This window comes from Stegastes partitus, unplaced genomic scaffold (genome assembly GCF_000690725.1).
Source record: "Stegastes partitus isolate 25-593 unplaced genomic scaffold, Stegastes_partitus-1.0.2 Scaffold1679, whole genome shotgun sequence".
Taxonomy (NCBI): domain Eukaryota; kingdom Metazoa; phylum Chordata; class Actinopteri; family Pomacentridae; genus Stegastes; species Stegastes partitus.
The window spans coordinates 36,548-47,836 of NW_007579410.1; the positions used below are offsets into that span (position 1 = coordinate 36,548).

Genomic DNA, 11,289 nt, shown 5'->3' on the forward strand with positions numbered 1-11,289 from the left:
TTAGAGACAGACAACCAAGCACACTCACATTCACACCTACGGACAATTTACAATCACCAATTAACCTCAACATGTTTTTGGACTGTGTGGGAGGAAGCAGGAGAACCCAGAGAGAACCCACACTGCACGGGGAGAACATGGTGCCTCCACCGGGACGTGAACCGGCAACCTTCTTGCTGCGAGGCAACAGTGCTAACCACTGAGCCACCCTCCAAATATTCCAACTTTTTTTAAAATAAAAAACTATTTACTATCACTGCTACATTACATCTAGCTGAATATTTAGTTTTTTTCTCCCATTAAATATCAATAATTCCCTTTTTTATCCATTATTTCTTTGAAACACTAAAACTTTTCTACTTTATTGTCACTATTCATGCAGTTTTCCAAAACATTCAGCTAAATATTGACTTATTTCTGTTACTTGTAGATAATTATCCGTCACTCTGGCCAACTATTCAAACTATATATATTTAATATGACTATTCAAGAAATGTTCATTACATGATATATAGATGGATGGATTGACTGGCTGTCACTCTCTGGTGATACAGACTGGGGACAGAACCAGCCTTTACCTGTGATATGATTCCTGTTGCAAGATATGTGGACATTACAGATGTTGTTCAGTACAGGTGTTTCTCATCTGTATTTTGACTGATGAGGGTTGGACTTGATGTAATGTTTGTAGATTCTGACGACTCTGTCCTCCACATGTGCAGCGTGTGACGGCGACATCGGTGAGGATGTGGCGTTTCCTGCTCGTCGCTGCCTTCATCGTTCCCACCGCGACCGAACTGGTGGATTCAGTGTCAGACTGTGCTGAGTTTCTGCTTAACAAACGTCCACCACAGATCCCGGGAATCTTAGAAGGTGGAACCATCCAGAACCAGAACCGATACAAAGTCATCTGCCAGACTTTTATGGACCAAAGAAGATTTCTGACGCTCTACGACATCAAGAAGAGGATTCCAGTGTTTTCTGCCTACAAGTACAAAGGGGAACAAGACAAGGGAAGGCCCAAAACACCTTGGAGAACAGAGCCACAGGTTTGATTTGCTTTCTCTATATCATATAAAAATACTTTCACTAAATACAGCAGCGATGATGAGGCCAAGCTGCTCAGCAGGACATGTCTGCCATGGAAGCTTTATCTGATCATGTTTAATCCATCATGGAGAACCTGGCAGGAAGTTTTATGTCAACTAAGTCAAGATTTCTTGGAAGGGACATACGAGGTCATGTCCTGTTTTGGTTATTTGTCTTCATCATCACTGCCTGTAAAAAGTACTGGTACTCTTTGGAAGCTTCTCCCTTTTGTTGCCTTTCAGCATTAAATCGTGGTCAACATAATTTGGCTTTTTCTGAAATGAATTTACACAACTCTCATGTCAAAGTGAAAAACTGATTTCTACAAAGTCATGACAATTAAAAACATCAAACACAAAATAAAAAACTGCACAAATATTCTCTCGCTTCAAGTCAGTGTTTAGGAGATGAACATTTGATTGCAGTTAAAGCGTTGAGCCCGTCTAGATAGAACTCATACAACCCTACATGTCTGGATGTTGCAGCTTTACCTCATTCTTCTTTGTGAAACTGCTCAAGCTCTGCCAGATTATCTGAGATCATCAGAAAACAAACTGACATCATATACAGCTTATCACAGGGATCCACTGACGCCCTGTTTTCTGTTTAAATTGGGCATAAATGCACCTTCAACTGAGTAATTTAAGTGCAGATTTAAATCTTGTTGAAAAGAATGAGCAGATTGTGTCCAGTTAGTGTTCCAAATAACAAACCACACAATTATTGATGCTTCCATAGACTCCAATGGCAGAAGAAAAAGTCCTATCAGAAAAAGTAGAACCTGAAACATTCAGAGACATGGCCACAGTGGTCCTATTTGGGTTCTGATGTGCTTTGTTGTACTGATCATTAGGGTTATCTGTCCAAGATGTTTTATAGATTTGATGTCTCTATCGAAAGGTTTTTCAAAAAATACAATACTGTGTTTGCTTTAGCGTTGTAAATAAAAACTGACAAGGTCTACTTGGATTTGCAGAATGTGAATAGAGTGAGTGAATGTAAGGAATTTGGTTTACTGTTGAATCTCCAAAATCTATCATGAAATAACTTTCTCACAGATGACTTTATCATGCTGATACATCATCAGTGCCACTGACTGAATCTTCCTACATTTGCAGCTTGAAGAAAGAAACGACAACATGAGAGACGACCAGTACATCAACCAGGCCAGTAACGCTGATTATAAAACAGACAACAAACAACGGTATAATAGGGGCCATTTATTTCCAGTTTCTCATGCATTCAACACAGATGACAAAAAGTCAACCTTCACCCTGACAAACATTGTTCCACAAGCAGTCACTTTCAACGGTGGCAGCTGGGAAAAAATGGAGAGCTGCACCAAATGTGCCCTACAAGAGTACTGCCATATTAATAATGGTGACCCTGAAGGCTTTGTAGTGACGGGAGCACGGCCCAGCGAGAGCAACACACTCAACAACAGGGTTAACATACCTTCCATGCTCTGGACAGCATTCTGCTGTCGCATTCGCAACACAAACAGGTGGTTAGCCAGCGCACACTGGGGCGACAACATCGCAGAATATGGATCTAAATATCTGCAGACGAAGAGTTTGGCACAACTCCATCAAGAGCTGAGCTCAGTGGGCTCAGCTTTTGAGGCGTTTCCTGGAAAGGAGTGTCCTCTCCACACAAATGTTGCTGAGTTTCACACAGAAGATGGTAAGCAATGCCAATGCCATCGCTAGGCTATAAACACAACTGCCCCTCCCACTACCACAACTACCAGCACTAATACTACCACAACTGCAACTGGTAAACCTCAAAATACTACGACTCCACCAACCACAACAGCCACAGTCAATACAGACACAACCAACACCTCATCCACTCCGACTACCACAACTACTGCTACCAGTACTACTGCTACTACTACTACCACCACGACTACTACTACTACTACTGCTACTATTCCTGCAAAGAAACAAGAAACAAAATAATGAGGACAATGGGCAAGAAGGAAATCAGGAACGACCAGGAGGAAATGATGAAGCTCCATCTGGTAGTTCAGGAGGAAGCGGTGGAGGCATAGCTGGTATACTGGGAGGTATACTGGGAGGTATACTGGGAGGTATACTGGGAGATGTATCTACAGTTGCTGTCCCGACAATGACTGATCCCAAAACTAACACAGACTTCGAGACATCAACAACTTTTATTTCTGCAACTATTAATCAGCAAACTAATGCAACCCCTCAGACATCGACAACCTTTATACCTGATCCCAACACTAACACAACCTTCCTGTAATCCATTCCAACACTGAATTAAAATGTTTGTAGTTTTCACTTTTAACCTTTTGATGGATTTGCTTTGATCAGTTTGTTCAATCAGTAATATGATACACTGATCAGAATGTAGCCTGATGCATACGTGTTCCTGGGAGAAGCTGAGCAACTGTTACGTTACTGGTTCGAGCTTTAAAACACATTAAATATAACGCTGGATGATACATGTTGATGTTTAAAGCCTGTTATTCTCATGTACTCATGAATAAACGCTTCATATTGCATCATATCCATGAAAAAAGGACAATTTTTGTTTCTGCTTGAAGTGAATGTAAGCTGGCTTTGAAGAACTATTATCCAAAAACCGAACACTGAATGTCAGATTTTCTTAAACATACATATAATACGATTGATGTAATCATGTTTTTAGCTGTCTGCGTTAGTTATGTTGCACAAACCACTAATCTCTATTAACAGGAAGTATGATGTGATCAGTAAACAGAGAGGAAATAAAGTTCTAAGAATAAATGTGCTTCACATGAAGGACAGATTGAGGACGACGACCGCATTAACGTGTTTACAGGAGCAACGAGGATAGAACAAATGAAGGGACATCAGCACAGAAATGAAAAGTAAACAAGACATATACATCAGAACTGCAGACACTGTACGGATTCTTCTGTATGTAGAAATTCAGATATCACACCGATTGCTGTGTATGTGGAAGTTATTGACGTTACACAAGATTTTCTCTGCGAAAGCTTCTGTGACAGTTAAAGTGGAGGAAACATTTTCCCAGAACAGGCTGGAAACTCCCCACTGGACAGCTGTGATTAGAACTCCCTGTCAGAGAAAGGAAATGTGCAGAAAAAAAAACAATCTGGCTGGAAAGTTGCCACATTTCCAGTTAAAGTAAAGCCAGACTTCCCTCACAGGGTCAGTTAAGGTGCCGTGTTTGCTTTCAGTTTCTATTAACAGACAAAACCTGGACCGTCAGTGCGTTTGGGCAGATTTCATGAAGCTCTGATCGAAGACGGTAAGTTTTTCTCTGCATATTTTTCATGGCTTTTACTGACTGCTCGTTTTGTCTGATCAACACTGATCCAAAGTGAGAGGCTGTGGAGCAGTAAAGCCTTTAAGATTACAGCTGTTTAGATGTTTTTCTCACATTCAATGAATGACAGTTTGATAAAGAGTAAAGAACAAATGCATGCAAATGAGAAAACATCCATTCTTTTAATCAAAGTTGTTGTTCATCCCTAAGTCTACCCTCCCATAGCTTCTGGAGGGTACAGTACGTGTTTAGGTCAGTTCTTTTACTCATAGATGCTTCCCGACATCATCCACCATTTAAATAACTTTCTCCTTAAGGAAACACTGTAACAATTGAATTCATGTTTTATTACATGTAGCTGAGTATCTCTAGCAGATAGGATTTAGGAAATAAACTGACATCTGCATTACAAACTTTGTTTTTCATGAAGGTTTAATATTTTAAAATCAACATTTCAACTCACTCACAAAGAAAGATTATTAGCTCTACTGGTCCGATGGCATCTTGACAAGCAGCTGAATAAATTCTAACGAATAAACGAAGCTTTTATGTGTAATAGTTCCTGAGATGCTGTCGTTCAAACAGCCGCAAATTTAAATGAGTGAGAAAAAAAAGTGCTGAATGTGAGCAGATTCATATCTCCTTCAGCTGCCAGACTGTCGCAGAAGTTCTACTTACTCTGACACCATGCTGACTTCACACTGAGAAACAACGGTAGAAATGTCATTTATCTTTCATAGTTCCTGAGTTATTATTGTTCAAGCAGCCTCAAATTTCAATGTGAGAAATGAGAAAGTGGGTCGACGGGCAATTAAAGTAAAAAAAAAAAACCCTGAAAATGATGTGATATGTCATGTTTAAATATGACAAATATCTTTCTTTATATCTATGTTTTATGCCACAAAAGTTTCAGAAAAATCTGAGAAGGTCGAGGAGAAACTGTTCCAAACATTGAATGATTTGAGATCTGACTGTGGTTTCAGAAAAGCCGACCGTTAGAGCAGCTGTGCACAAGTTAACGGCACTTTCTGACGACTCTCTCCTCCACATGTGCAGCGTGTGATGGCGATATCGGTGAGGATGTGGCGTTTCCTGCTCGTCGCTGCCTTCATCGTTCCCACTGTGACTGAAGTGGTGGATTCAGTGTCAGACTGTGCTGGGTTTCTTCTTGACGAACGTCCACCACAGATCCCGGGAATCTTACAAAATGGAAACGTCACAAACCAGAACCGATACAAAGTCATCTGCCAGACTTATATGGACCAAAGAAGATTTCTGACGCTCTACGACACCAAGAACAGGATTCCAGTGTTTTCTGCCTACAAGTACAAAGGGGAACAAGACACGGGAGGACGCCGTCCATTTTGGAGAATTGAGGAACAGGTTTGTTTTGGTTTCTCTACATTATAAAACAAGACTTTCACTAAATACAGCAGCGATGTTGAGGCCAAGCTGTTGAGCAGGGATCATGTTTAAAGCACAGCTGTAAACACTGACAGGAAGTCAACAAACCAAAGATTGCTTGGAAGTGATGTATGAGGTCATGTCCTGTTTTGGTTGTTTGGCTGATTAGCAGCGTCGATAGATCTATTCAGCAACCTTGGACTTTTTTTTCTTTTATTAAATTGCAACATTAAACTATGGTCAATATAATTGGCTTTTTTGACAAGAAATTACCAAAAAAAAGACTCTTTCACGTCAAAGTGAAAACAAGGGATTGCATAAGCACTCATCTCCTTCAAGTCAGTGTTTGGTGGTGTTCATGGAGAAGTTGGCTCTCCAGAACGTTCACCGTTGTGCAGCTTCGGCTGTTTGCTTCAGGTCATTGTATGCAGTGGTGTTTACAGAAATAACTTGAGATGACTTTATCATGCTGATACATCATCAGTGCCACTGACTGAATCTTCCTACTTCTGCAGCTTGAAGGAAGAAACACCAACAACATGAGAGACGACGACAACGTCAACCAGGCCAGTGACGATGATTACAAAACAGACAAACAGTATAATAGGGGCCATTTATTTCCAGTTTCTCATGCATTTGACAGAAATGACAAAAAGTCAACCTTCACCCTGACAAACGCTGTTCCACAAGCAATCACTTTCAACGGTGGTAGCTGGCAAAAAATGGAGAGCTGCACCAAATGTGTCCTGCAAAAGTACTGCATTAATAATAATGGTGACCCTGTAGGCTTTGTAGTGACGGGAGCACGGCCCAGCACGAGCAACACACTCAACAACAGGGTTAACATACCTTCCATGCTCTGGACAGCATTCTGCTGTTACAGTCGCAACACAAACAGGTGGTTAGCCAGCGCACACTGGGGCGACAACATCCCAAAAAATGGATCTAAATATCTGCAGACAAAGACTTTGGCACAACTCCATCAAGAGCTGAGCTCAGTGGGCTCAAGGTTTGAGGCGTTTCCTGGAACACAGTGTCCTCTCCACACAACTGTTGCTGAGTTTTACCCAGAAATGGAAAAGAAATGCCATTGTCCTCCCCAGGCCTCAACCACAACTACCCCTCCCACGACAACTAAACCTCAAACTACTACGATTCCACCAACCACAACCACAACACCAACAACTACGGCCCCGACAACCACATCCAAAACCACATCTGCTACAACTACCACAAACAAAGAAGAGAGCTCCTCAGAAAATACTGAGGACAGTGAGCAAGAGGAAAATCAGGAAGAAGAAGATGATGACGCTGGATTGCGGAGCCTGGACGACATCCGTTCTTCAGTGGGAAATCTACTGAGAGGTGCACTGGAAAGTGTACTGAGAGCTGTACGTAAAAGTGCTGACGCAGTACGAGGTGGACTGGAAGATCTGTTTGAAAGACTCGTCTAGGAGGAAATGCTCCACAATCAACAAACTTCATTCTTAAGTAAGGATTGATCTGTAAACTAACACAACCTCCCAGAAATCGACAACCTTTAGTCCTACATTGGATGAAGACGTTTTGTGGTTTTTACTTTTAACCTTTTGATGGATTCACTTTGCTTATGATCAGTTTGTTCCAACAATATGATGACATATTGATCTGAATGTAGCCTGATGCATACGTGTTACTGGGAGAAGCTGAGCAACAGTTACATTACTGGTTAGAGCTTTAACACACATTATATATAACGCTGGATGATGCATGTTGATGTTTAAAGCCTGCTATTGTCATGTACCCGTGAATAAATATTTCATTTTTGCATGAACTTCATTCCTGGAAAATGAATGATTATTAAAATGAATTCTTGCCTGTTTCCTTTAAAACTGTTCGAACTGAATGTATATTTTAAAAATACATGTATAAAAAAACCTAAAATCACAAATTTGTTATAAAGGTTTATAACCAGCGGACATCCAGAAGACAGAATCATCATTCGGCTTTTCAGGACATCACTAAAGTAGAGCTGCAGTTAATTAGTTAGTTATTTATTTCCATTACAAATTATTGGTACATGACCTGTCCAGGGTGTCCCCTGCCTTCGCCCTAAGTCAGCTGGGATAGACTCCAGCCCCCCACAACCCTAGTGAGCATTAAGCGGTGTATAGATAATGGATGGATAAATTATTGGTACATTAGTTTCTAAATCACTCTGAAAATTACATAAAAGAAACCCAAGAAAGCCCAAGACGATGACGTTCAACACCGTGTTTTGTTTGCCTCACACTTCAAACCCTGGAGACATTTGGTCTGCTCTCATAAGGGTTGAATGAAACCATGAACCCTTATGAGAGCAGAAAAAAAATGCTCAGCAGACTGGTTATCTAAATCAGTGATGGTAAAGTTTCTGTTTATTAAGTATCTAATTGTTGCCGCTCAAAACTAAACTGCTTTGTCACATTATTTCTTCATGAAACTTTACTTGTTTTCACCTACTTCATGTTCAAACCATCAAACTGTATATGAAGGATGGTCACAGCCAATGGGACGCCACCTGCTGGTTGGTGGACTACAGTTTTGAGTTTGAAAGTCGGCGTCGCCATCTTGGTTTTTTGAAACGGACCTAATGAGCAAAGCTTGGATTGGACTGAAAACCAGTCAGTCACAGAGCAGCCACGCCCTAAAACATACCATTAACTGTCTATTCTCCTGTGAATGAGACCATAACACACAAAATAAACACTGTGCTGCATTGAAGGAGACTTGGAACAAACAATGACGATGACAAACTCACTCGGCAAACATTTAATGAGATTAAACATCAAGGGAGAAGTAGAATCATTTTCTTACAGATTTCGAGATTTATCTTAGAAACCAGAGAATTCTCCACGTCCTTCTTTTGTAAACCGTCTATGGGTCAAACCACCATAACCGACTCTGTTGCCTCGTTTGAAGTCAAGGCTTCTCTTCCGGTACTTATCTTTGTCACCATGTCGCACATTTGCATTGTTTTCTTGCCAGATACGATCTGCTACTGCCAGAGCTACGTGAAGATACCCAGAGGTCTTTGCGAAACAATAAATTCTGTGATTCTCAAATGTGGCTTCTGCGGACCGACTCAGATAAAGCTTGTGACAGGAAGTGCAGGTGCAGGCAGGGAGATACCTCTGGGCAGAAAGTTGTGCCACCAGAAACTGAGTTTGAATGATTTATATTTGAATTTGTATTGCTCAACTTGAATGACTGAAATAAAAATCTGAATTTGAATCGTATAAATCAAATTGTAAATGTTTAATTGAAACTGTGTCCCAATAAACTCTAATTGATTTCTGAATTTGAAGTTAAACTTCTACTTCTGGTTTTTCCAATTAAAATCTGGGTCTTGAAATTTAGATTTGGATTCTGTCAAACTGTGCCACATGTCCAGGTGACTGAGGAAGAGTCACCTGGATTCACTGAGCTCGATCAGCACCAGATAAACCTCTTCCTGACGTACAAAGTGAAGCTAAACCTCCAGGATGCGGTCGCTGCCGGTGGATCCGCGGTATGGACGTCTGCATCATCACGGCTTTTTACGGTATGTTAAGTTTTTGTAAGCTAAGCAGTTTTTAGCTAGCAAAGACAACAAGCAGGCTAACGTGAGCTACATGCTTTAATCAGTTTTATTATATGCATGTAGCATGTTTTATTCAGCGGTCTGTTTCCGGATGGTCGTTCTTCAAGGCCAGGATACAGTCAGTTCCAACATTTTTAAAGGAGACAGACAAAAATAATGTATATAAATAACACTGACACTTAAACATGATTTAATATTTTTTTTAATATCTATGTTTAAGATACACATTCAGTTCCAACATTTGTAAAGGAAACAGGCAAAAATAATTTTTAATAACTTTTTCATTTTCCAGAATGAAGCTCAAACAAAGATGAAGTATGTATTTACAGATACACAGCAATGGCAGTCTTTAATATCAACATGCATCATCCAACATTATATATAATGCCATGCTATATAATATATAAGTTGTCGATGTCTCGGAGGCTGTGTTAGTTTGAGGATCTGTCATTGTTGGGACAAAGGTTGTCGATGATGCAACATGATCTTTTGGATGAACAAATGTAGATTCACCTCCCAATGCACTTCCAGATACACTCCCCAGTATACCTCCCAGTGTACCAGCTATGCCTCCAAACACTCTACAACTTCCTCCTCAACAAACAGATGGAGCTTCATCATTTCCTCCTTGTCCATTGTCCCCCTTATTTTCTGAGTTGTTCTCTTTTTTCTTTTAAGTAGTACTAGTAGCAGTAGCAGTAGCAATAGCAGTACAGCACATACAACACAAAGCACTAACCAATAATACAGCTGTTGTGGGAATAAAGGAACAATAGTTGGACTAGGCTGCCCGAAAAGGACTGTAGCTTGGAGTTTAACAGTGGTAGGAATATAAGTTGTCAGTGTCTGGGAGGTTGTTTCATTTTGGGGATCGGTACTTGCAGGATAAAAGGTAATTGGTGTCTGGGAGGTTGTTTGGGGATCAATAGTTGGAGCAATAAATGTTGCCACTGTCTGAGAGATTGCGTAAGTTTGTGGGTCAATAGTTGCAGGACTAAATGTTGTTGATGTCTGGGAAGTTGTGTTAGTTTTGGGATCAATGGTTGCAGGAATAAAGGTTGTCAATGTTTGAGAGGTTGCATTAGTTTGGGGATCAGTAGTCGGAGCAATAAAGGTTGTCGATGTCTGAGAAGTTGCATTAGTTTGTGGGTCAATAGTTGCAGAAATAAAAGTTGTTAAAGTCTGGGAGGTTGTGTTTGTTTGGGGATCCATGGTTGTTGGAATAGAGGTTGTTGATTTCTGGGATGTTGTGTTTGTTTGGGGATCAACAGTTGGAGCAATAAACGTTGTCACTGCCTGAGAAGTTGCATTAGTTTTTGGATCAATAGTTGCTGGAATAAATTCTGTTGATGTCTGGGAGGTTGTGTTTGTTTGGGGATCAACAGTTGGAGCAACAAAGGTTGTCACTGTCTGAGAAGTTGTACTAGTTTGTGGCTCAATAGTTGCAGGAATAAAAGTTGTCGAAGTCTGGAAGGTTGTGTTAGTTTTGGGATCAATGGTTGCCGGAATAGAGGTTGTTGATGTCTGGGAGGCTGTGTCTGTTTGGGGATCAGTAGTTGGAGCAATAAAGGTCGTCACTGCCTGAGAGGTTGCAATAGTTTGTGTGTCAATCGTTGCAGAAATAAAGGTTGTCGATGTCTGGGAGGTTGTGTTAGTTTTGGGATCAATAGTTGCAGAAAAAAAAGTTGTCGAAGTCTGGGAGGTTATGCTAGTTTTGGGATCAATGGTTGCTGGAATAGAGGTTGTTGATTTCTGGGACGTTGTGTTTGTCTGGGGATCAACAGTTGGAGCAATAAACGTTGTCACTGTCTGAGAAGTTGTACTAGTTTGTGGCTCAATAGTTGCAGGAATAAAAGTTGTCAATATCTGGAAGGTTGTGTTAGTTTTGGGAT

The 11,289-nt window shown here is 40.6% G+C and overlaps 2 protein-coding genes and 1 long non-coding RNA gene across 4 annotated transcripts in view; all 3 read left to right on the plus strand.

The window, feature by feature from the left end:
- The window catches only part of LOC103371990 (uncharacterized), a 15,785-nt gene extending 12,500 nt beyond the window's left edge, over positions 1-3,285 (plus strand). Inside the window, exons 3-4 of the mRNA XM_008301496.1 lie at positions 723-1,049; positions 2,208-3,285. Coding sequence (XP_008299718.1) covers positions 723-1,049; positions 2,208-2,798 — 918 coding nt within the window. The 3' untranslated portion in view covers positions 2,799-3,285. The remainder of the gene's footprint in view (positions 1-722; positions 1,050-2,207) is intronic.
- Positions 3,286-4,288: 1,003 nt separating this feature from the next.
- LOC103371989 (uncharacterized) lies at positions 4,289-7,667 on the plus strand. Of its 2 annotated transcripts, none has more exons than XM_008301494.1 (3): positions 4,289-4,374; positions 5,449-5,775; positions 6,312-7,667. In XM_008301494.1, exons 2-3 carry the CDS (start codon positions 5,455-5,457, stop codon positions 7,248-7,250), a joined length of 1,260 nt encoding a protein of 419 aa, XP_008299716.1. In that variant the 5' UTR covers positions 4,289-4,374; positions 5,449-5,454; the 3' UTR covers positions 7,251-7,667. The 2 variants fall into 2 exon arrangements, with proteins under 2 accessions (XP_008299716.1, XP_008299717.1); XM_008301495.1 differs by having other exon boundaries at positions 4,347-4,374; positions 5,376-5,775.
- A 1,676-nt stretch (positions 7,668-9,343) lies between these two features.
- Positions 9,344-11,011, plus strand: LOC103371988 (uncharacterized). The gene is made up of 2 exons (XR_520969.1): positions 9,344-10,454; positions 10,512-11,011. It is a non-coding gene; the product is annotated as an uncharacterized LOC103371988 (long non-coding RNA).
- The last annotated feature ends 278 nt before the right edge of the window (positions 11,012-11,289 follow it).

Bases quoted from the DNA above. Each gene is read 5' to 3' on its own strand.
- LOC103371989 (XM_008301494.1), top strand. From the start codon at position 5,455: ATGGCGATATCGGTGAGGATGTGGCGTTTCCTGCTCGTCGCTGCCTTC. The intron at 5,776-6,311 runs GTTTGTTTTGGT...CTACTTCTGCAG, and splicing joins TTTGGAGAATTGAGGAACAG to CTTGAAGGAAGAAACACCAA.